At 48.8% G+C, this 22,770-nt stretch overlaps 1 protein-coding gene across 1 annotated transcript; it reads left to right on the forward strand.

Annotated features, from left to right (window-relative positions):
- Nucleotides 1-177: 177 nt before the first annotated feature.
- On the forward strand, nucleotides 178-22,749 carry THRAP3 (thyroid hormone receptor associated protein 3). The gene is made up of 13 exons (XM_051770969.1): nucleotides 178-244; nucleotides 4,202-4,267; nucleotides 7,405-7,487; nucleotides 10,914-11,074; nucleotides 13,926-14,831; nucleotides 16,188-16,928; nucleotides 17,498-17,670; nucleotides 18,083-18,194; nucleotides 18,443-18,527; nucleotides 20,724-20,908; nucleotides 21,474-21,666; nucleotides 21,818-21,967; nucleotides 22,230-22,749. Exons 4-13 carry the CDS (start codon nucleotides 10,938-10,940, stop codon nucleotides 22,449-22,451), a joined length of 2,904 nt encoding a protein of 967 aa, XP_051626929.1. The 5' UTR covers nucleotides 178-244; nucleotides 4,202-4,267; nucleotides 7,405-7,487; nucleotides 10,914-10,937; the 3' UTR covers nucleotides 22,452-22,749.
- The last annotated feature ends 21 nt before the right edge of the window (nucleotides 22,750-22,770 follow it).

The following is a 22,770-nucleotide window of genomic DNA, read 5'->3' on the forward strand; positions in this document are numbered from 1 at the left end:
CCGGAAGTGCCGCTCCCTCCGCGGCGTCGCGGGGCGGAGGCGGAAGTTGCGGTGGCACGGAGCGCGTGGGGTGCGCCGGGAGCTGTAGTTCGGTGGGGCCGGAGGGCAGCGGGAGCGCGGCGGGGGCTGGACTACGATTCCCGGCGGCCCCCACGGCGCGGGCAGCGCGCGCGCGTGGGCCGGAAGTGCGCGAGGCGGCGGCGGCGGAGGGGGCGCCTGGCGCGGAGCGGCCGCGGCGGGGCCGGTGAGTGAGAGCGGCGGGAGCGGGGACCCGGACCCTGCGGGCTGTGCCCCGTGCCCGACCCTGCCCCGCCGCCACCGCGCTCTTCCCTTCCCCTTCCCCTCACGCCGGGCCCTCCGCGCCCGCCCGGCTCTGCGCCCCCCGCCCCGCCCGGGTCTCCCCGCGGCGCTGCCCCCCCGCGCCATCCCCGCGCCGTCCCGGCCCCGCCGTGCCCCGGGCGGGGCTCGTTCGCAGCCCGCAGGGCCGCCCCGGCCCGGCCCCAACCGCGCCTCGTGGCGGGGCCGGGCCCGGCCAGGCCTCGACGCCTCCCCGGCCCGTGGGGCCCGCCCGGGCCTGTCCCGACGCCGCCCGTGTCCCGCTCCGGTCCCCTCTGACCCATCCCCTGCCGCATGCCGGGACATCCCGTTCTCCCCCCGCGCCCCCGGAGGTTCCCCCGCGGTCCTGTCGTGCTGCTGCGGCTCGGGGGGCGCCGCCGGGGAGGCGGGCGGGCCCCGGGCCGGGTGTGCCGGTGTGCGGCTCCCGCGGGGTCACTCACCGGCGCTCGGCACCGCCCTCCCCCCGGAGCGGCGGGGGGGGATTTGTGCCCTCGCCTTCACCGCTCTGCATCGTGTTGTTTGAACGTGAAGTTTGGCAGAACTTCAGGTGATGTGGCAGCAGGGGCGTTGCGGTGGCTCAGACCCACGTGTGAGCCCTGAGCCTTCGTTTCTCCCAGGGCGATGAGAGGGTTTTTCCCCTCTAGTTTTTATTATTGTAGGGAAATAAACATGCTGGAGGTTTCTACAAATATATTCCAGACTCTGCGCGAGGTGGTTGTCACTGTAGTTCCTCCTGGATGGGTTTCTGGGTGTTTGTGTGCCAGAAGGTGACGTGATAAGTCTGGAATAAGCAGTTCTCCATAGAGTCACAGGATGGTTTGGGCTGGAAGGGACTTCAAAGCCCCCTACCATGGACACGGACACCTCCCACCAGCCCAGGTTGCTCCAACCTGGCCTTGGACACTTCCAGGGATCCAGGGGCAGCCACAGCTTCTCTGGGCAACCTGTGCCAGGGCCTCCCCGCCCTCACAGGGAAGGATTTCTCCTTAATCTCTGATCTAAACCTCCTCTCTGTGTGAAGCTGTTCCCAGTGTCCTGCCCTGGGAGGTGAACTCCTGTTTGTCTATGTGTGTGTGCAACAGCTTCCCCGTGGGGTTGTCAGAGCTGGGGAGCTCCCTGATGTACTGAGTGCTGTGGCACAAGCACAGGTTTGTTCCCTGAAGTAAACAACGTTTGGAAGATGTTCTGGGTTGTCTCATGGCTGGTGGTGGGAGAGAAGAGCTTTTGTTGCTGCAGGGTCCCACCAGGCTGCTCTTTGCTGAGAGCACAGACAATTTAATAGTCCAGTTGCTCTCTGGAAGGGCTCCTGAGTGTTCCCTCCCGGGGGGAGCGAGGGCAGCTGCTCTGTCAGTGTTGGTGGGGTGTGACATTTTGGGGGGGCTTTCCCTGCCCTTTGTGGGTGCTGGGCTGGGAGAGCTGCTCCTGGGCTTGGGTGCCATAACCTGGGCTCCACTCAGCCAAGAGATGCTTTGAAACTTCCCCTCTCAGGTTGCCTTGAGGGGAGTCCATTGTAGGGACAGAAAAATGAGTGTTAGGACACGGCAGGGCCTTGTCCTGGAGCGTTCCGAGGTTCCTCTGTGTCCTGCTCCAGCACTTCACGTGTGCCTCAGGCCATGCTGGCAGGAGCAGGTCAGGGCTGCAGTGGGGCCCTGCCTGTGCTCTGTGTCTGTGGGAGCACTGCCTGTGTTTCTGCTGAGTTTTGCCCTGGTTCTTCCTGCTCTTCTCCTTCCGTGCTGATTCGCTGCCTCTCCGTGAGCTCTGTGTCTCTGGAGAATGTAGTTGTGCTGTCAGTGCTTCAGGAAGTGATGTCTGGGAAGAGGTTTCCCTGTGTGCTGGGATTTCAGAGCAGCCACGTGCCCTGACCTTAACTTCACTACTGGTTCTCTTTCATGAAAGTTAAGTTTTGTCCTTCGGGCCAGGGCAGGCCTGTGGGCTCAGGGTGAGGTGTTTGAGGCTGATGTGCCTCAGGAGAGCTGGTGAACACCTTCTCTCATGGGTGCTGCTATTAGAAAATGCTATGTACATAACACATCAGGATATAGAATAAGTGATGATCCACGTACGTCAGCAGATCTAAATTTGTTTTACCTGCTCCCACTTTCTCTGCTGGAAAAGAAATACTGCCTTGGGAGGACTAAGGAATGCTGGGCAGGGCTGGATGAGCCTGAGGATGCTTTTCATTGTAAGGCCGTGGTGGCCCCTGGTTGTATCCCTGAAAGAACGGTGCAGTTTTACCAGAAGTTTGAGTATTTTTCAGCTCACTTGGCTTTGTCTTTGTGTAACGACAGTTGGTGCATTGGAACTCATTAATTGTTTGAGCAGCCTCGTAGCCCTTGAACTTTTTCTCCAAATCTGGAAAAGTTTACAGTATCCCAAGCTGTGTTTAGTGGCTGCACATGCCAGGGCAGGAACGTGGGGTTTGGGTCGTGTGGTTTCCTCGGAATTACGGAGGTACAGGGAGTTCCTCAATGAGGCAGGAATTTCAGGATATTCAGCCATATAGTTGAGGCCATGGGCATTGGAATAGAGAAGAATGGTGGTGGTGGTTGCAAAAGCTGTCCCGGGGAGCTCGTGCCAGGTGATGGTGCCAGGGAATGGTGCGACAGGTGCCAGTGGGCAGTGGGGCTGCGCTGCTGCACCTTGAGCTGCCCCTGTTCCTGGGCAGGCCTGGGAATGAGGCTTAGGCTGCTCAGTGGGGTTCTGTAGTGAGTCCCAAGAGAGGAAGGTGTTCTCTTGGCCCAGGAGCTCATCTGGTCTGCGTTCCTGCTGGAGCCAGGCCGAGGGGGTGCCTGGGAAGGAGCCGGTGCCATTTTGTTTCCGGCTGACAGGCGGGGTGTGTGGGGCTGGAGTCTCCTGCCGTAAGGGAAACATCCTTCCCCTCTTCCCAGGGAAACTGTGTTAGCAGAGGAGAGGGAGTCACTGCTGGCAGGTTGGAGAAGTTAAGAGTTCCTGCTTAATTTAGCTTTATCATGTCAGAGCTATGAATAGTGAAATCACGGGATCAGGTTTCGTGCCAGCTGGGAATGGTGTTTGCGCTGCCTCCCTCCATGGTAACCGGAACTGCCGGGCCACGGCAAAAAAGTTCAGATAATGGCACACAGAGATGACACCCGGCCCTGCCTGGGGGTCGTTTCCCACCCAAGGAGGAGTTTTCTGCCCGTGCCCTTTGTCCTGTCACACATGGACGTACTCTGTGCCTCTCCCCGGTGTAGGAGAGCTCAGCCCTGCTCGTGGCTGCTGCTCCTGTGATCCCAGAGCAAGTGCCCTGCTCACAATTTCTCCTCCACATTCGTCACCCAGCCATTTTTAGCCTGCCATGATTTACAGGGTGAGGTGGCTGCACAAGCCCCGAGGAGCCCCTGCTGTAACCGAGGGGTGCGAGGCTCGCTCGGCCCCAGAGTCCTCCCGCTGCTGCTCCAGGGCCCTCCTGCCTTTGGGGGAGTGAAAGGAGGGAGGAAAACGGGGCAAGGAACCCCCAGGTGTGTCTGCTCTGGGAGCATTAAAGGTGATGGGGAGGGGGGTGTGTGTCAGACTGGAATTCTGTCCTCAGGGGAGTGAGGCTCAGCAGTAATGGTGTCACTAACCTGGACACATGATAGCAGGTGGGCATCGTGTACCTCGTAACCTACACCTAAAATAATTACAGTAAGTGCTCCTGTGGGGCTGTGCATGAGCTTGGTTTCCTGAGTTAAGGATGTGTCTGTGCACTGTCTGATTAGATGGAATTATTTTGGCAGCCTTTTTTTTACTGGGAAACGGTGCTGGGATGAATGACTAGTATCAGAATCCTTTTCTGTGCTGGTAAAATGCGAGGATTTGTTGGTATCTGGCGTGGTTTAAATTTTGTTTTCCCTTTTTTACTTAGGTGAGAGCTCAATTGCTTCTAAAAAAGCAGTGTTCAGAACCAGACTTGATAGGACACTTGTACAAGGTACGTGAACACAGCATGGAAAATGCTGTTCAAATAAGCTTATTCCATGTGTACAGCATTCCTGTGGACAGGCATTTCCCTCTGTTCCCTCTGTAGTCTGGCAGAGTGTAGGGGTGGCCTGGTCTGGAGCCTTGTGCTCACAATAACCCCACGATTTTTAAATTTCTTTTTTAAAGAACTTTAAATGTTATACCAGGTCATGGAAGTGCTTTTCCTTGTTTTCCCCTGAGGAAGCAGGATCCAAGTTAAGGTAGAGGGAAATGAAGTGCTGGCTCAAGAATATGGGAGTGGTTCTGCATTTTTCAGCTTATAAATGAAATTTGCTGGAGCTTGTTTTTCTGTAGGTTAAAACTGTGAAGAGCTGTAACCCTGCAGGACAAATTCTGTTCTGGCTGTAACTCTACTGTGTGTGTCAGAAGAAATTCCAAAGAGCCCCAAATCAATTGGGTTTTGTATTATTTACTGTTTATTTGGAAGCAGAATTTCCACGTTTGGGGAAACACCTGATTTTTCTGCTTCTCTCTTCCCAAGTTGTGTAGGTTTGGAAGGAAAAAGCTGATAAAACAGGTTTTTCCCCTTTTTTTTTCTTTTTTAACTATGGATGTTTTTCTTCTGTGTTTAACAGAAGTTCCAGCTGCCTGACTTCTGTAAGAAAACCATCCAGATTTCTAATCAGCTTTTTCTTGGATTTGTTTCCTTGAGCTCCCTGTCACTAAACTGTCTGAATAACAACATACGACTTTTTAAGCTCAAAGATACATAAAATATTTTTTATTAAGTAGCCAGTTTCAGGACTAAAGTCATTGATTGGTGTTTGTAGCTGGTCAAATTGTTTGGAAAGGGGTTGTTCAGCACTGCAGTCTGCAGAATCAGTCCTTTCCAGGAGAACCTGTAAATATTCTTCCAGCCATTCCGTAGAACCTGCTTCTAATTATCCAAACCCAGGGCTGGAGTTCAGGATTAAACTTCTTTAGGGATTAGTTTAATGGTGTGAAAACCCAAATATTCTTGGAGGAAAATCTTAATTTGAAAGCACAAAAACTAGAGAGAAATTGGAGCTGCTGCTGACAAACCTGAGCTTCTCTTGCCCTGGCAGAATAATCTGGGTGTTTTCCCCCAAAGTGTGTTTGGCACATGTGAGAGCAGAACACTGTTTGGGGGTTTTGATCATTTTTTAGCAGTGTTGTCCAGGACACTTTTTGCTGAAGAGGTTGGTGGGTGCAGTTGTAGCTTTAGTTAACTTGGGTCATTAATCTCCTGAAAACACACACTGGATCCTTGATCTAGGAAGAGAAATTGTTCTGCTTTTTGTTTCCCCAATGAAATTTGATTGGCAATGACATTTTAATTTGCTCCCTCCTGGCTGGCAGTGAGAGCTGTGCAGGTGGCTATCAAGAACATACTTAAGGTTTGGTCTTGCACCAAAAATTAGCTGGAAAAGGAAGAATCCAGTAGGAAGTGAGGTGTTGGAGTTGGATTTCTGAGCTAACACAGCCAGAGTGTGCTCTGCACTCTGCCCTTCCTGCTGCACTTCAGGGGAGTGCAGGGAGCTGCAACCCTTCCTGAGCTTATTTCTGCTGTGATTGCTGTTGCCTCATTGTACAGAGCACACTTTGTAAGGTGCTGTGTGGGATTATTCTTTTTTTTTTTTTTAGAACGAACTAATCTTGTTTGGGTTTTGGGGCTCGGGATTAGGAATTGTAGAGCTGGCTGAAGGAGAATTAATTTTTTTTTGTTCCCTGATAATGAAGGCTGTTGTGAGCAAACGAAGGAGCAGTTCAGCTGCTCCTCCCGAGCTGAATGTCTGTGCTGGAGAACACAAATGGATGCCAAGAGGCTCGGGCAGAAATGTGCTCTCTAATGAGGTGCCACCTCGTTTGCTTTGGGTCCTACAGCAAAATAAACCTCCACAGCTTCACTCAAATGCTGGACAGAAAGGAACAAGCAAGTTTTTGTTTTCCTGCCACAATTCTGTAGAGCTTTCTACAAATGCTTTTACAAAATATTTAATATTTATGAGTGGAGTGTTTGTAAACACGGTGTGATAAACTGGAACAACCGTAAGGAGTGTCACAGTGCTGAGCTCAGCTCTGAGGTACGTACACCAGCCATGTCCCTTGTTTCCAGGGGTTTGGGGTTTGTGCTCAGTGTGTTAGAGACAGATCTAGCACAAATAAACAGCTGCTTTGGCTGGGAGGGCCCTGCTGTGTTTCCCCCCCAAGCTGGCACACTGTGGTGCTCCAGGTCTGGAATTCTCCGTGACACCTCGGGATGGAGTGGTCTCAGCTGGAGCTTCTGTCAGCTCTGGGCAGGGCTGTTCTGCTGCAGCAGCTGGGAAGGGGCTGAAATCCCACCCAGTGCTGCCTGAAAGACTTCAAACAAAGGAGTGGAAGATGGAAAGAGTCGTAAAGTAACACAGGCCAGTTGGAAACAGGGAACGAATTCCTGGAAAAAGGCATTGTGGCAACCCGCAATGTTCTTCTGTTGACCCATGACTTGGCACATGGAAATGTTCTTTGCGGTGTTCTGGAATAAGAAACTCCTGGACTGTGATTTCTGCCTCAGCAGAGAGCATTGAGCACATTCCCTGCTTTGCTTTCCCACGTTTCCTACTTTCCTTTCCCTGTCTGGAAGAAAGGTTTACTAGTCCTGCTTGTTGTGTGTTGTCTTGGTTCCTTTTTCTGTAGTAGTTCTCCAAGTACCAGAACAGTTTTCCTTTCTGAAGGAGAATCCAGCTTCTACTCTGGATAACACCTCTGAGGGAGATTGTACCAAAACTTGGTGGTAATGGTGGTGTTTGGGAAATAGGTGAAGAAGCAAACAAAACCCAAGTGTTCTGTCACACAGCAAGAAAAAATGGGTATGGCAGACTCTTTTGTGGCAGCCACTGTGAAAGGCTGAAAGTCAAAGGTCTTTGCAAGATATAAGGTGAGATCTCTCTTCTTCAGGGACACTTAGACAGGTGGACAAGACAACAGCAAAAATAATTTTTAAAAAAGTCTCTGCATGCTTTTCTTTATGTGGATCTGATGAGTGTTTTGGGTGCAGCAGGAGCTTAAGGCAACCAGACTCCTGTTCATCACTGGTGGTAAGCACAAAAAATGCACATACAAAGGTGTGTTTTCTTCTCATTTCAGGTTTTCTTCCTGATATCATAACTGACAAAGCTGAGACTCTGAAACCTGACTGAAGGGTGTGAGGGGTGAGCCTGCTCCAGCAGGTAGGCACACAGCAGAAAAGGCCTTCACAAGAGGTAAAACTGCTTGTCTTGGGATTTGGAATAGACCTTCTTATATCCCTTTCTGTCCTGGGTGTGCTGCAAGTTAAACTGTTGCTTGAATTCTGCTTTCATTCTTAATGTTGCTGTGCAAAAAGTACAGAACAGGTTTAGAAGAAAAATCTCAGCCTCATGTCTTGGAATGTTTGGGCCTGTCTTCCCAAATAACTGCTAACTAGAAGGGTAAACTAGAACAGTTTAGTGAAATAGTCTTGGATGTCCTGGAAGAAGTAGTACCTGCTTTTGTTTTATTTAATGCTACATTGATTTACACCGTGTTAATTTTGGAGAGAAAAGGACTTTCCCCAGATACCTTAACTGGCCAGGTTATTCCATGTCACACTGGTCTGTGTTAAACCCCATATTCTGCTCCTGTGTCCTCCTCCAGCATTTGTTTTTTTTGCTGGAGCATTGCAGTGATTTCAGTCAGTGGCCATAGAAGTTCTTAACTATCATGAATATTTAAATTCCAAAGCTGTGGAAGCTCATGGAAGTGCACAGCAGTGAGAGACTCTCAATGGTGACCTTTTTGTTGCTGTGGAGCAGAGTTCAGCTGCTCTTTTGAGATCTGTCAGGAGGTAAAACATTAACTTTCCTGCCACTGTTTCCTGACAATAGTTTGTCTTCCGGGCAAAGTCCATCGTGGTGCCTCAGTGGGAGCATTTGTTCCTCTATTGTTTCCATCTCCGAGTGCTGTGCTGGATTGCCCTGAGGACTTAGGAATGGAGAAGGCAAAGAAGTGCTCCATACAGTGTTTTTTTATGGCAGATCAAGTTTCCAGCAAGGTAATGCCTTACCAGAACTTTTAAACTCAGCACACTCAGATCGGTGCCGATAATTTGGGATGCCAGACTCTGCTCCCTGGGGAGACCTGCTGGATGGCTTAGAACTGGGGCTGCAGACACGACAAACTGAAAAGCAGTGTTGCAAACCCCTGGCAGTGTTTCCAGCAGGACATGCCCTCCAGATGTGTGCAGTCACGCTTGTGAGGGGACCTGGAGCAGGAGCAGGATCAGCCCTGTCCCTCCTCAGGCACAGATGGAGCTGGGGCCAGGGCTGGTGGTTCTGTAGCTGTGGGCAGGAAGGAAATGGGACTGTGGCAGAGCAGATTGTAAGGACAGGTCTTCATAGCACTGTGTAAATGCTTCTGCTGCAGTTCCTGCTCAGGGCCAGACACGTTCTTCTGAGCCTTGTGCCTTGGGCACAACTCCCTGGGCAGGGGAAAAATGAGAATGGGAGGTGAGCAGCCACTGCTGTTCTCAGTTTGCCTTTGCTTCACTTACAGGCACCTCTTTATTTCAAAAGTATATTTCTAAAATCCCTTTTATAAGAAGAGATTCTTTCAGAGCAGGGTTTTGTGCTGAACACATTTTATCTGGGTCAGTCACTCTTAGAACAACTAAATGTGCATCACAATAAGTTTACAACCTCAGTTAACTCAGGGGAGCTGACCTGACTCCAGTGTTCAGTTTGTTTAACCTTTTCAGTGCTGATAGAGCACAGCAACTCAGTTTCTATTCCAGTAGGAGTTACCTCACGTGTCTGGAATGAATCAACATTCAAAGTGTTGGCAGAGATAACAAACCCTTCCAAGACGTTTGGCACACGTTGCACATACCGGGCTGGGAAGTGCTGAGGATCAAAGTGAAAGACAAAGACTCCTAAACAGCTCAAAGTGATACTTTTAAAATCTATTTTGGGGGTCTTTTCAGGACTTCCTGGGAGTTACTGCAACATCTTCTGTATCTTTTAGTAGTTCCTGTTACCATTTATTTCTTCTGCTTCTTTTTCGTGTTTTGGTTTCCAGTGCTCAGCACTTGGTTGTTTTGGCCAACAGAGTAGGAAGTGTTGCTGGTTCAACAGATGCATTCAGTAAATTAAAAGGAAATACTTATAACTGATCCTTTCAGACATTCTTTCTCTGAAAAAGCACAAGAATGAGCGTTGGTTCTCAGTGACAGTGCCTTTTGGTTTTCATCCCTGGGGCGACTTATTGTTTCCTAATACAAGAGGAAGCATTAATTTTATTATTTTTTCCTGCGTGCTTTCCGGTGTGGAATGTATTATAGTACTGGAATTGATATAACATCTTTAGTATAGTGAAAGGGAAGAATGGGAACACGTAACATGATTTTTTAAAATGAAAGCCAACTTCCCGTTTCTGGAAGGTCTCATTTCTGGTGATGAGCCACCACCCACTCTCCCATCAGTCACTCCTGGGCTGGGCATTGTGCTCTTCCTGGAAGTGCCCTGGCAGAAGTTGGAGTATTTGATAACCATATATGTAATTTTGGAGAGTGAAGTATTGCAAGTCAGTCCTCTGGAATTTCCTTAAAATGGACATAACAGCAGCAGTACTTGATCAGTTGTGTTTATGTACCTGAGTGCCTCTATTTTAAATCAGTGGGTGAAAAGTAGGTGGAGTTATACTAATATAGTTCCTTTCTATTTTTGGCTCTTTTTCCTTAGTCATTTTGGCTAAAAAGTTTGTTGATAACTTATGCAATACTCAATTAATGCAAATTTTGCTTGTTGATAAAAGAGAATAGATGATGGGAGGGTGTAACTCAAACATATGTGTGGTCAGACTATTCCCTGAATCATCTTTTAAGGGACTCTTTAATCTTTACCTGGATACATGCCTGAAAATAGCCCAGGTAATTCATAATTATGGCTATTTTGAGTCATTTAATGCTACAGTGTAATCTCTTCTGTCTCTGAATATTTGGAAGGACATCTGATTTATTTTGGCTGCAACAGAACTCCTCACTGGGTGATCCACACTGGTGACTGATCACAGCAACTGCACCAGCAGAGAGGGCAGGATTGGACCTGAGCAGAGCTGTGCAAATAGGGTCATATTCCTGTATCTTGGAGTAGCCATTTTTTGGTGATTCCTTCTGAAAGTTTAGATAAGAGTTCAGGGGGTGGGTTTTTTGGTTTTTTAATGGTAAGCCTTTTTCTTTTTTCCCTCTTTGAAGCAGTGGCAGCTGGCTGTACTGGCAGTGATGTGACTGCAGTGGGATGGAATTGCACTTCCAGGGACTGGTTTGCCTGCCCAAGGGTGGCCCTGCCTCTCCCTGGGGCTGCATTAACGTGCTGCTTTTCACTGTCACAGTCACAGTTGTGATTCCTCTGGGTTTAAAGCCTTTTATTCTTTTTGCAGATTTCCTCCTTAGACTGAAATAAACCTTCTATTCTGAGCCCAGCACCATTCATCTGTTCTCAGCAGGCACTTCAAACATTCCTATTCCCAGCTTATCAAGCTCCCTGTCCCTGGAATCTGTCAGCCTGCCAGGAGGTGCCTGTTCTCTCCTATCAGCCACATGCTTCATTTCTCAAATACTTTTATTTCCCTCTTTCCCTCAGGTGCACTGACAGGTGCTTGCAAAGATGTCTAAAACAAACAAATCCAAATCTGGATCCCGCTCCTCCCGCTCGAGGTCGGGGTCGAGGTCGCGCTCCCGTTCCTTCTCCAAGTCCCGCTCCCGTTCCCGCTCCATCTCGCGCTCCAGGAAGCGCAGGCTCAGGTGAGTGTGGGCAGCCCCCGAGCCAAAGGGTGGAACGGGGCTTTTCCTCCCTGTGCAGCTGGTTTGTCACTTAGCTCTTTTCCAGGGAGAGACTTTGATTTGATCCCAGGACAGATAAAGCCCCGAGTCTCGGGCTGTTTCCTGCCAGCCTGTGCTCTTTGGGTGTTTTCAGTGACTTAGGGGAATAGCTGGTGAATAAATAAATAAATTAGGAGAACAAAATGTTTATTGTCAAGATATTTCTTGGCTTTTTTTTTAAGCTTTTAATGTAATTGATCCCAGACTCGAGGGGCCTTTCCAGACGTCACGTTTTCCTCCCTCCTCTAAAAATGAATTGAAACAGGTTTTAATGTTCCCTTGCCCCTCCCCTCAACGTGCAAGAGCCAGGTAACAGAAATGATCCTTCTGGAGAGTTAAAGTAGATAATTTTGCTGCTTAGAGTTGATTTTGTGAAATCATTAATGTGCATAATAGTTGTCCTTACCTCCCTGAATTGCTTCTGAGCAGGCCAGTTAGAGGCTTGTGCCTTCCCTGGGTATCTGGTTTTTCCTTTCCTTTTGGCTAAGCATTCTGTGCCTGGCAAAGCCATTGCAGCTGGGCGGGGTGTGATGGTGTTCCACTGCTTTCTCCCTGCAATGAGTGACACGTATTCTGAAAATGCTGGGCTGGGAGCACATGGGAGTGTTAACAGTTAGGGATTTTTAACATGCAGAGGCTCTAATGAATGTACAGTTGGAGAAAGACTGACATGACAAAACTAAATCAGAGGCGGAGACTTCTCGGAGGCTTCCAAGCGAGTCCTTTGCAGAAGGGAGCTGGAGTGCTGGAAGATCCATGCTCATCTGGGACTGTCCTCTAGCTGGGAAGGAACTTTGGCAGTTGAAAACAAAGGCAACTCGTGCAAACATGATTGTTTCCTCTGTGCTGCTGCTGAAGCTTCTTTTGCATTGTAAATAACTCCTTTTTAAAAAACAAAAAAGCCTCAGAATGGAGGGGGTCAGCCCAGCCCAGCCCCCCTGCCTGGCCTTGGGATGTGCTCCGAGGTAGGTCTGGTGGGATCTCAGCATAAAAGTCCATTACTGTGCACTTCAGGATGCACCACAAACTGTTTTACTCTTCCTTTGGTAGGTTTGCTGTTTCTTAAAAGTTACAATGCCATGTTGGAGTCTGCCTAATATTTCCTGCTTTTCTACGACTTTATTTCTCACTTTTGCCTCTTGTAAATGCTGGGGGTTCAACCCTGGAGCAGTGCAGTGCCAGCAGCTCCGGGGGCTGGCAGAGGTGGGGGAATTATCACTTGTGGTGTTTCTTTTACTGTATAACTTTTACTGTATTTTTCAAAAGAATTTTCTGGTAAATAGTCTCTGCTGCTTTTGGAGTGAGATCTTCCTGCTGCAGCCTCTCTAAAACGCTGGAGCAGACTTTGGAAGCGGCGTGCAACAGGTCCCTGCTGATAATTGATCCCAGATGCAGCAGTTGTCTGAAAATTGAGCGTCTGTGTTCCTCGGGCCTTGGACTAGACCTTGTTATAAGTGGTTCTTGCCTCCTGCCCCTCTGCTTTTCCCTCTGCTTGAATGAAGAAGTGTCTCAGATAAGATTTTTGGTTGTTTAAAGGATAAAGCATCTGTTAAAATGATCATTAAACTGTTTGCTAGTGATGACTGAGTATGAATAAGAATTTCCTTCTAAACCGTGACCTGGTTGGTAGGAGGAGGAAATGAAAACAGAACTGAAATACATCTCTGATTGCACACATGTGCTCATGGTGCAGGAATTTGAACAGCAGGTTGCTCTCCCCTGGTTCTGGGGGTTTGGGGTGGGAGAGGCACTACAGGTCTGTGTGAGGAAGTCCACGTCCATTGGAATATGACCAAGGGCCAAAGCTCAGAATGTAAGGAAGGGCTTTGGAAATGGATCCAGTGAATGTTATTGACTAAAATTCCGTTTGGAAAAATCTCTTTTCTATTTCAGCTTCTTAGTTTGGACACTTTCTGTGTTTCACTAATGCAAATTGGCTAAAATCTGAGACTTAGAGCAGAAGTTTGTTTTCCCAACAGCTGTGAAATCCTTCCTGCAGCTCTGGGATCTGAGCTACGGTGGAGCCTTCAGTGGTTACACAACCGCAGCTCCAGCAGTTTAATGGAAGAGACCGCTGGGACAATTAGCCCCTAATGCCCGGCCGCTGAAATCCGTGTTTTTCCAGGGTTTTGTGTTCTTGGATTCGGTTTCTGTGGATGCGGGCGGGGCACCCACAGCTCCCTCTGGTGGCACCAGCGTGTCCCACCGTTGTCCCACTCCTCGGGAGCTCCAGGGCTGCTCTTCTCTTCTTGGAGTGTAGCATTTATTTAACTCACCCGACAAAGAAGTGGGGTCTCATCTTGATTGTCAGAATTTCGAAGTACAGGAGAAGTTGGGACACGAGAGGAAGATTTGGGATCTGTTCCAATAACAGCAGCATGATATGCATAAAAAATACTTCTTTGTGGATGGGGTATAAGATTGACCTGAAGCTGTAAGTGACTGTAAGTTTGAGATCTGTCACTTTTTTGTGAAGCTGGATAACACCATGTTCATCCCAGAAAAGTGGAGAGCAACATGGGCTTATTATGGTCTCTGCAATGATCCTGAAGTCAAATATTTGACAGTATCACAGGTACAAGTTATTTCCACGGCAGAGTGAAATACCTCAGTCAGATAGGGGTAAACCAAAGAAATTACTTTTAGAATCTTAGAAAATGAGCTTTTCAAATTCTTTTTCTCTGAGGCTTCAAATTCAAATTGTGGCGGAGGAATAAACTCTAAAAACAGACCAGCACAAAAAATATTTGCGTAACTTCTTCTCTTCTGTCAGTTCTAGGTCTCGTTCAAGATCATACTCTCCATCTCACAACAGAGAGAGGAACCACCCCAGGGTGTACCAGAACCGGGATTTCAGGGGCCATAACCGAGGATACCGGAGGCCGTACTATTTCCGCGGCCGCAACCGAGGGTTTTACCCCTGGGGCCAGTACAACCGCGGCGGGTACGGCAACTACAGGTCCAACTGGCAGAACTACCGCCAGGCCTACAGCCCTCGCCGGGGCCGCTCGCGCTCCCGCTCGCCCAAGAGGAGGTCTCCGTCCCCGCGCTCCAGGAGCCACTCCAGGAATTCCGACAAGTCATCTTCCGACCGCTCGAGGAGGTCCTCCTCCTCCCGCTCTTCCTCGAACCACAGCCGGGTCGAGTCTTCCAAGCGCAAATCCGGGAAGGAGAAGAAGTCCTCCTCCAAGGACGCCCGCGCGTCCCAGGCTGCGGGGGAGAGCCAAGGAGACGAGTCCAAGGAGCAGCCCTTCTCAGGAGCGGGGGCTCAAGACGCCAAGGCGTCCGAGGGGTCGAAGCCATGGCAAGACGTGAGCGGCTACGGCGCGGGCTCCGCGTCCAGGGGCTCGGTGTCGGAGCTGAGCCCGCGGGAGCGCAGCCCCGCGCTCAAGAGCCCGCTGCAGTCGGTGGTGGTGCGGCGCCGCTCGCCCCGGCCCAGCCCCGTGCAGAAGCAGAGCCCGCCGCGCTCCAGCCCGTCCCCGATGGGCTCTGCCGCCCAGAGCGGCTCCGGCTCCTTCCAGGGGGGCTCCCACCAGAGCCCCTTCGAGCACGGCTCGGCGGGCCTGAGCCCCACCAGGAAGAGCCCGGTGTGCAAAAGCCCCACGCCGGTCAGCTCGCTGTACGGGGCCGCTCCGAAGGAGGAAGGCACAGCTCCCGGGGGAGGAACCTTCTCCAAGAGGCAAGTGATGTGTTTGTGGTGCTGGGTTGCTTTCTGTGTTGTTTTCGAGGAGCCAGCTGCACGTGTGGGTGCTCTCTGTGAGCGGGGAGAGGGCTCTGGGGCAGGCTCCAGCTGGGGGCTGGTTCTGTCCAAGCTACAGAGCAAAATACAGACCGAGCCCTGAGTTTGGAGGAACTTGGGATTGGTTTTCCAACTTGGATAGTTCTAAAGATTGTATATGTTCCCTGCAAAAGTATTCATAGCCCGTGAATACTTGAAGATGTGCCCAAGGAGATTTCCTGGCAGCTGGAAGCTGCATTTCCCAAGTTATTTATGTGTCAGTAAAAGACATTTTTAGTGTTGCATTCTGGAATTGCCTTACATACTATAAATTAGAAGAAATTCATTAAATCCTACTGCATGTCCTGCTGCAAACAGCCCGAGGCAGGTGCAGCTGCAGTGCCTGAGCCTGTGTATGTGGGTAGGATGGGAAATTAAAGCACCAAGATCGTCCCTAAAATAAAGACATCCTTCCATGCAGAAGGCATCTGCTTCCATGATTCTCTTGGATAGCCCACTGCAGATTGTGCCTGAAGGTGATGCTTTGGTTCAAAAGATGTGGCACCATTCACAAGTGATTTCAGATCTTTATTATTTTTAGAGTTGTTTTGATCTGATTCTATATCAAGGATGTCTGAAATTTAAGAAGAAAAGGGAAAAAAACCCTGTGACTGTTGTTTGGGCTTTCCCAAGCACTGAGCTGATGTCCATGGCTCTGTTTCCCAGAGCCAGGGTTTGCTTTGTGAATGCTTTAAAACTGTTCTGATGCTATAAACCACCTGAATTGTTCTCACCAGAAGTGTTTTATCTCTCCCAGCAGCACATTCTCCTTGTTAACCTGTTTGCTTTTATTTGTATTTGCAGTCTGTCATGAAATATTTAGCTTACCTATGAAACTTGCATCCCAAATTTGAAGTAGCTTTTGAGGCTTTTATTTCCAGTGTGTTGTTTAAAGCAGAACAGCCCAGTTTGAAAGGTTTGATGTGTTGTTCTCCTGAACCAGGTTTGTAAGTAAATAAACAGAGTGGGTAAGATGTTCCTCTTTTCCTTCCAATGCATCTGTGGGTCAGCTGGGTTTGATTTGTTCTTGAGCCTCATTTCATCGGTCCTGCATATCCATTTCCTTGTGTATTTGCTGAATTCAGTGAGAACTAAAGTCTAAATCGAGGCTGAGTTTGACATTTTAACTATTTTAGAGCCTAGAGGAAGCTTTCTGTACATGCATAGCTTGGTGTTCTCTGAAGTTTGGCTCTTTGAACTGACTCATTGACCTCGTTGATCTCTAATATGAAAACTCCTGTGATGTTTTGTGACCAGGTATCTGGAAGAGCAGAAGGCTGAGAATGGGAAAGACAAAGACCAGAAAGTAACAAATGTCGAGAAAGAAAAAAGTAAAGAGAAAGGGAATTTCTCTGAGTTGGGATCAGCAGATGGAAAGGCAAAGTCTGACTCGTATGGCTCCAAAGCTGACTCGGAGAAGGGGTACCGTGGCAGCCAGTCCCCCAAGCGCTACAAATTCCGGGATGACTTCGACAAGATGAAGGTCCCGGAGTTCCACAAGGAAGGTCATTATGGCAAAGAGGAAACGGATGAGCAGGACAAGAAGGACAAGGGAAAAGGCCGGAAAGATTCGGAATTTGACGATGAGCCCAAATTTATGTCTAAAGTTGTGACGACTTCAAGTAAAAATCAAGAAGAGGATAGGTCAGGAAAATGGGAAGGTGTGGTTTTCCTGCCACCTGGAAAGGAGAAGCAAAGGAAATCTGATGAAATGGAGGAGGAAAGCTATTCTGAAAGGTCCAAAAAGGAAGAGAGACCAGGATCCAAGAGAGCTGAACCTGGTCACAGGGGCTTTGTTCCTGAAAAGAATTTTAGAGTGACCACTTACAAATCAAGCCAGGAAAAAAGCTCTTCCCCCCCACCAAGGAAACCTTCTGAGGTGAAGGAAAAGCCAGGTACCAAAGTGGAGGGGCTGGCTCCTGGCAAATCCTCCTTTTCCATTACCCGTGAGGCCCAGGTCAATATTCGGATGGATTCCTTCGATGAGGACCTTGCACGGTAAGGGGCTGCTGGCTTTGGAGAAGTCTCAATAGTGATGTTTTTTCCTGTTTCCCTTCCTGAGATCCCCATGTGCTTGCCAAGTGTGAGGAAGGCTAAGCAATATTGCATCACAGTTTGTGATCTTGGGAGCTAGAGATTAACTTTTCCCTAACCTTTTCTATGACTGGGTGTAAGATCAGTTCAGGATGTCAATGCTTGTGCCTCCAGTTCTGTGCCACATGGGACTCTGGGAGGAGTCCCAGCTGGAGTCAGGTACTCAGTGGCTTCTGGCTGCCAGAAGCTGAGTTGTGCAGTGAAGTTACTCTGCTGGGTAAATCCTGGTGATTTGCTGCAGTGTGTTTTACTGCTCTTACTCTCCACGCAGCATTACAGAGTAACAGTGACCTGAATTATCCCAATAACCTGGGTCAGTGTGTTTGGGGGTGTTTAAGGAAGCTCCTGGCTCACACTGTGGGGTGTTCTCAGGTGCCTTCCCAATCCTACATAAAACATCAGTCAACTCCCAGCTCCTGCAGCATTAATCACCTTGACCCCCTTCTATTTGCTGTGCTCTGTTCTCTTCCCAGTCCCAGTGGCATATTGGCTCAGGAGCGCAAGCTCTGCCGGGACCTCGTGCACAGCAACAAGAAAGAGCAGGAATTCCGGTCCATTTTCCATCACATCCAGTCGGCTCAGTCGCAGCGAAGCCCTTCTGAACTGTTTGCTCAGCACATAGTGACTATAGTCCATCATGTAAGAGGTGGGTCACGAGTCCACGTGTCCTCAGGGGAAGGTTCACTCCCCCCTTGTACAAATAACTGGGGTCTGTGCACTCTGGTTAATGGCCAGAGTTGTTTTCCAGCAGATATTCCAGAGATGGGACTGACAGCCCGATCATGATCATCTTTATTTACATAAATACCTTTCTGCACAGGCAGAAGGTGTTCCTGTTTTTACCTGAGAACTGTTCAGAGTGTGTGACTTAGAACTGTGTGTTCTGGTGAATTTGTGACTCGCTGGCAGGAATTGCTCATTTCACTGAAACACTAAAGATTGAAACTGGAATTTGTCAGCAGCATTACAGCTTCACTGTCCTGCAGCTGGGATGGGCTTTGTCTTTTTACAAAACTGGCACTAATGTTTTGGCACTTCTTTCCTCAACCCCCCGACAGAGCATCACTTTGGGTCCTCAGCAATGACACTGAACGAACGCTTTACCAAATATCTAAAGAAAGGAATGGAACAAGATGCAGCTAAAAACAAAAAGAGCCCTGAAATCCACAGGTTGGTGCCATTAGACACTGTTTTAACATTGCTGGGGTATTTCAGATTTCATTGTCTTAAACCCTGGAATGATTCCAGAACAATTCAAGTATATATAGGTAGCTTCAACCAAAAAAAAAAAAGGGGGGGGAAATATGGGGAGTTTTAAGTACCTTTGGAAATACTGGTCTGCTTTAAATGGCATTTGATCTAAAAACTTTAGATTCTTCTTACAAGTAAGGTTATATCTGTGTTTTGTTTGCTTTTAGGAGGATAGATATATCTCCCAGTACTTTTAGAAAACATGGATTCTCTCAAGAGGAATCGAAAAGCTCCAGAGATCCTGGCTTCAAGGTGAACTGTTACTCTGATTAGTTTAATTCAACAAAATGAGTGCATTGGGCATGAACTTAACAGTGATGTTTTTGTTTAAATTACTCTCTACTTAAGTTTGTGTTTTTCTTTTAAGGATGGGCATAATTCTAAAAATGAACTACAAAGGGTTAATTTTTATTAAAAATGTATCAACAACCTTTGTGAAGTGGTTAGACTATGGTAAATGACCCCAAAGTCAATTGAGGTGAGCTTGAGAAAAAAGAGAGGATTTTTGGAACAAGTGCCCATGATGAGAGAAGAGACTTTTTGTGATATTTTTCTGCTTGTAAGTATGATTAACTCCATTGTTACGTGCAATATTGCCAACCATGTTTTCAAAGACATGCATGTCAAAAAGAGGAAAGTAAAACTAAATGCTGAGCTAAAGCAGATACACTATTAAGCAGATGATAAATTTTGTTCTAACAACTTACTGTACAATTTCTGTTGATTGCTGTTACTTTAACATTCAGCACTTGTCTTAGATCCAGAGCATTTGGGATTGAGTGTTTTAGCTTTGCTGAGTAGATGAATGTTAAGCCATTGCACTCACTGTAAACAATCATAAAAAAGGCTTAACGTAAAATGTTTGAGATTTTAACCTTTGTTTATTCACCTTCATACATATTTACATTGAAGAGATTTTAACCAGTCCTGCTGAAACCTTACTTGTTTCATATTTGTTTTCGATTTTTTCCAAACACACTTGTGGCTTGACATGGACGATGGTGAGATGGATTTGATGGGCCTGAACTCTGAGCATCAGCTTGGCAGAGTGTGTTATAAACGTGGTTTCCAAACAGCTCGCCAGCCCTCCGAGAAACAGACGTGCCCTCCCAAACCCAAATAGGTGTTTGCTGTGCCACATAAGGGAGCTGCTGCCGATTTTGTCACTTATCTGTCATCCACCGTGTTGGGAGCAGTTTTATTCTCAGAGTAGAAATTAAAGCTCTTTGCCTGGGGAAAGTAGAAGAGCAAAATACCAAAACAAAATGCCTGCTCTCACTCCTGCGTTATTTGACATATTTATTTAAACAAAAAAGTGGTTAGAAACTCATGTAAGTAAAAAATTTAACAGCTAGAGAATTACTAATCCTTTTGTATTTAATTGAAGGCGATTAATGTGATGTATGTTGCATATCAAGTCGTACAGTTCCCAGGATGAGTGTTGTGTAAATGCAGTAGCAATGGCTGAGGCTGGGTGTTGTTACCAACATATGGTGTAAGGCTTCCCACAGCCCTCCTGCTGCTTGTCAGAACCACAGCCACTGTCAGTTTGGGCAGGCAGCAGAACCTCACCCAGGTACCACAGGGCTCAAAGGAGACACAGGGAACACAACTGCTCATTTCCCAGAGAACCTCCTAATCCGTTCCTGAAGTACCCATTTAAATACAGCTCACAGCGAGCACTGCCAGGTGGTTTTTATGTTTGTTTTTAATTAGCAATGTAAATTTATTTTTAATTTTTCGTGCAGCTGGTGGGTTTTTTGCTCTGTGAAACACCAGCCTGCTTTAGCTGTGTGGAGCAGCTGTCACACGGTGCCTCCAGCCCGGGGGGAGGAGCTGTAGGTGATGTCTGCACCGAGTCAATCCCCCTGACAGACACAGTAAAGCCTCCCTGTCCATGGGACGTTTGGCCTTCTCACAGACCCCTTGGATGCTGCATTTCAGTGGCCTCCATCTCCTGCCCCTTGGATCAGTAATTGCAGTTTTGGGTGTCTCCAAGCAGCAAACAGCTTTTATTTCTCCTGAAGTGCCACTTCCAGGTCTGGGGTTCACGAGCTCTTGGGCAGCTCTGCCACATTGTAGTGGTGACACATAATCAGCTGGATGGGATTCCCAAGTTGTTCACATCTCTCCCTGGCTGTGGTGTACAATAAATGCCAGCTTCCATGTCTCCCTCCCCTGTTCCAGGCTGTTTGTTCTAATGCTGTTTAAAGAGGAAACTGAAAGTTTAAAAAGCAGTGATCTTAAGTGTAGGAAATTTGAATTCAGACAAATGAAAACTTATTTTATAATAGTGCATTATTTTACATTTTAAAATGGAATATTGATTAGAGTTCAGTTAAACTCCAGTTCTTCAGAAGTCTGTGCAGTCAGTAGCAAAGTAAATGGTGCTGAGCTGGGGCACTGCAGACCTTGTGTTCAACTCTCCCCTCTCCCCTGCCTTTGTAGGCTGAAGGGAAATATAAGGACGACCCTGTTGATCTGCGCCTTGATATTGAACGCCGTAAAAAACATAAGGAAAGAGATCTTAAACGGGATAAATCCAGGGAGTCGGTGGACTCGAGAGATTCAAGTCACTCGAGGGAAAGATCAACTGAGAAAACGGAGAAAAGTCACAAAGGCTCAAAGAAAAAGTATGTAGCCATTTCCTTCTGCCTCTCGTGTCTCTGCTGCTCAGGTTGGAGACGACATCGTGTACACACAGTTGTACACAGGGTGGTGCACCTGGGACATAACTGCTCCAGTGGCCTGAGTTACCCCTCTGCGTGTCCTCTGATATCATTGTATCTGTGTGAAACACTAAGTAACTGTAAAAGGTAAATGGGAAGGCTCCATGTGTCAGGATGGGTGAGTCACTTTTCCTTCTTGTTCCTGTTGTGTCAGAACAGCCACGTTGAAATGACTTGGCTTTGATGTTAATTTAATAATTCTCTATTAGCCTAATTTTCCATTGACTAAAACTCTGTGGATGCATGCTTAGCTCAGAGCAGATGGTGTGAACACGTTAGGAAGGAGCAACGAGTTCCTTCTGGAGAGCACTTGGGCCCTGTGTTAGAACCTGAGCTCTTCCTGTGGCTTTTCCTCTTGTGGTGGCATTGATAAGGAGTGCTAACGCAGTGGTTGTGTATCAGGTGGGTCACAACTGAGTTCCTAACCCTGTTGGTGTTCCCCTCCCTGCATTTCCCATCACTGGAACAGGAAACACCGACGGGTGCGTGAGAGATCCAGATCCAGTTCATCGTCCTCGTGGTCCTCTCACTCAGTCAAAGGAGAGGAGTATCCCGAGGAGACTGAGGAGAGGGAGGAGAGCTCCACAGGCTTCGACAAGTCCCGGCTTGGGACTAAGGAATTCACTGGCCCAAATGAGAGAGGAAGAGCAAGAGGGACCTTTGTAAGTGTTCTCCACCCCCTGGCCCGAGGGTTGATTCCCAAAGTGGGCAGGAAGGGATGCTGGATCTCCTGAAAGCCCTGGAACGTGGCTGGGATGGGAGGGCACTGCCTCTGAAACCTTACTGTTTTTCTGCCCTGTGTTGCCCTTGCAGCAGTTCAGAGCTCGAGGGAGAGGATGGGGCAGAGGCAACTTTTCAGGCAACAACAACAGCAACAGCGGCGGCAACAACGACTTCCAGAAGCGGAGCAGAGAGGAGGAGTGGGACCCCGAGTACACACCTAAGAGCAAGAAGTACTACCTGGTACGTAGCTGGTGCTGAAACATCTGTGTGCTCCAGGTGTGTCTGGTCTCAGATGCTTTCGAGGTGAAAGCACCGGCTGTCCCTAACCCACCGGGGAAGGCTTCGGGTGACACCTCACAGGAAGCTGCTGGCTCTGCCTAGAGAGAGCTCGTTCCTGCTCCTTGTGGAGTGGATTCCACCAAGTGGCTGGCACAGGGCAGTGGGAGACAGGTGCCGGGGTTGTGTCAGCCTGTCTCACCTGCTGTCCTGTCTCTCCCTGCAGCACGACGACCGGGAGGGCGAGGCCGCGGACAAGTGGGTGAGCCGGGGCCGCGGCCGCGGCGCCTTCCCCCGGGGCCGGGGCCGCTTCATGTTCCGCAAGTCCAGCACCAGCCCCAAGTGGGCTCACGACAAGTTCAGTGGGGAGGAAGGGGAGATCGAGGACGACGAGAGCGGGACGGAGAACCGGGAGGAGAAGGACAACCTGCAGACGGCGGCCGAGTAACCGCGGGGCCCACGCGGTTCCGGGAGCCCCGGCGGGAGGGGGGACCAGGCCGGTGCTGGAGTGCCCGGGGGATCCCCGGGGGCTGAGCAGGGCCCTGGAGAGGAGCTCGGAAACGATCCCGACGTTAGTGAACCGCATCGCCAGAGTTCAGCCTCCCCAGGCACGGACTGGGACTGACTGACCCATCATTTATGCTCGGAGCCACTCCTGGAGTTTCTCTTCCCAAAGACTTCCCCTCTGGACTGGATACGGTCTCAAGCACTGGGTGAGATCCCAGATTTCCCCTCCTCTGTGACCTTACAGATGGTTGGTTATTTTT

Source organism: Manacus candei, unplaced genomic scaffold (assembly GCF_025592945.1).
Source record: "Manacus candei isolate 608988 ecotype Guabito, Panama unplaced genomic scaffold, ASM2559294v1 h1tg000127l, whole genome shotgun sequence".
In the NCBI taxonomy this organism is placed as follows: Eukaryota; Metazoa; Chordata; class Aves; order Passeriformes; family Pipridae; genus Manacus; species Manacus candei.

Coding starts and splice junctions, on each gene's coding strand:
- THRAP3 (XM_051770969.1), top strand. CDS start 10,938: ATGTCTAAAACAAACAAATCCAAATCTGGATCCCGCTCCTCCCGCTCG. Junction 20,909..21,473: donor CACAAAGGCTCAAAGAAAAA/GTATGTAGCCAT, acceptor TCACTGGAACAG/GAAACACCGACGGGTGCGTG. Junction 21,667..21,817: donor GAAGAGCAAGAGGGACCTTT/GTAAGTGTTCTC, acceptor TTGCCCTTGCAG/CAGTTCAGAGCTCGAGGGAG.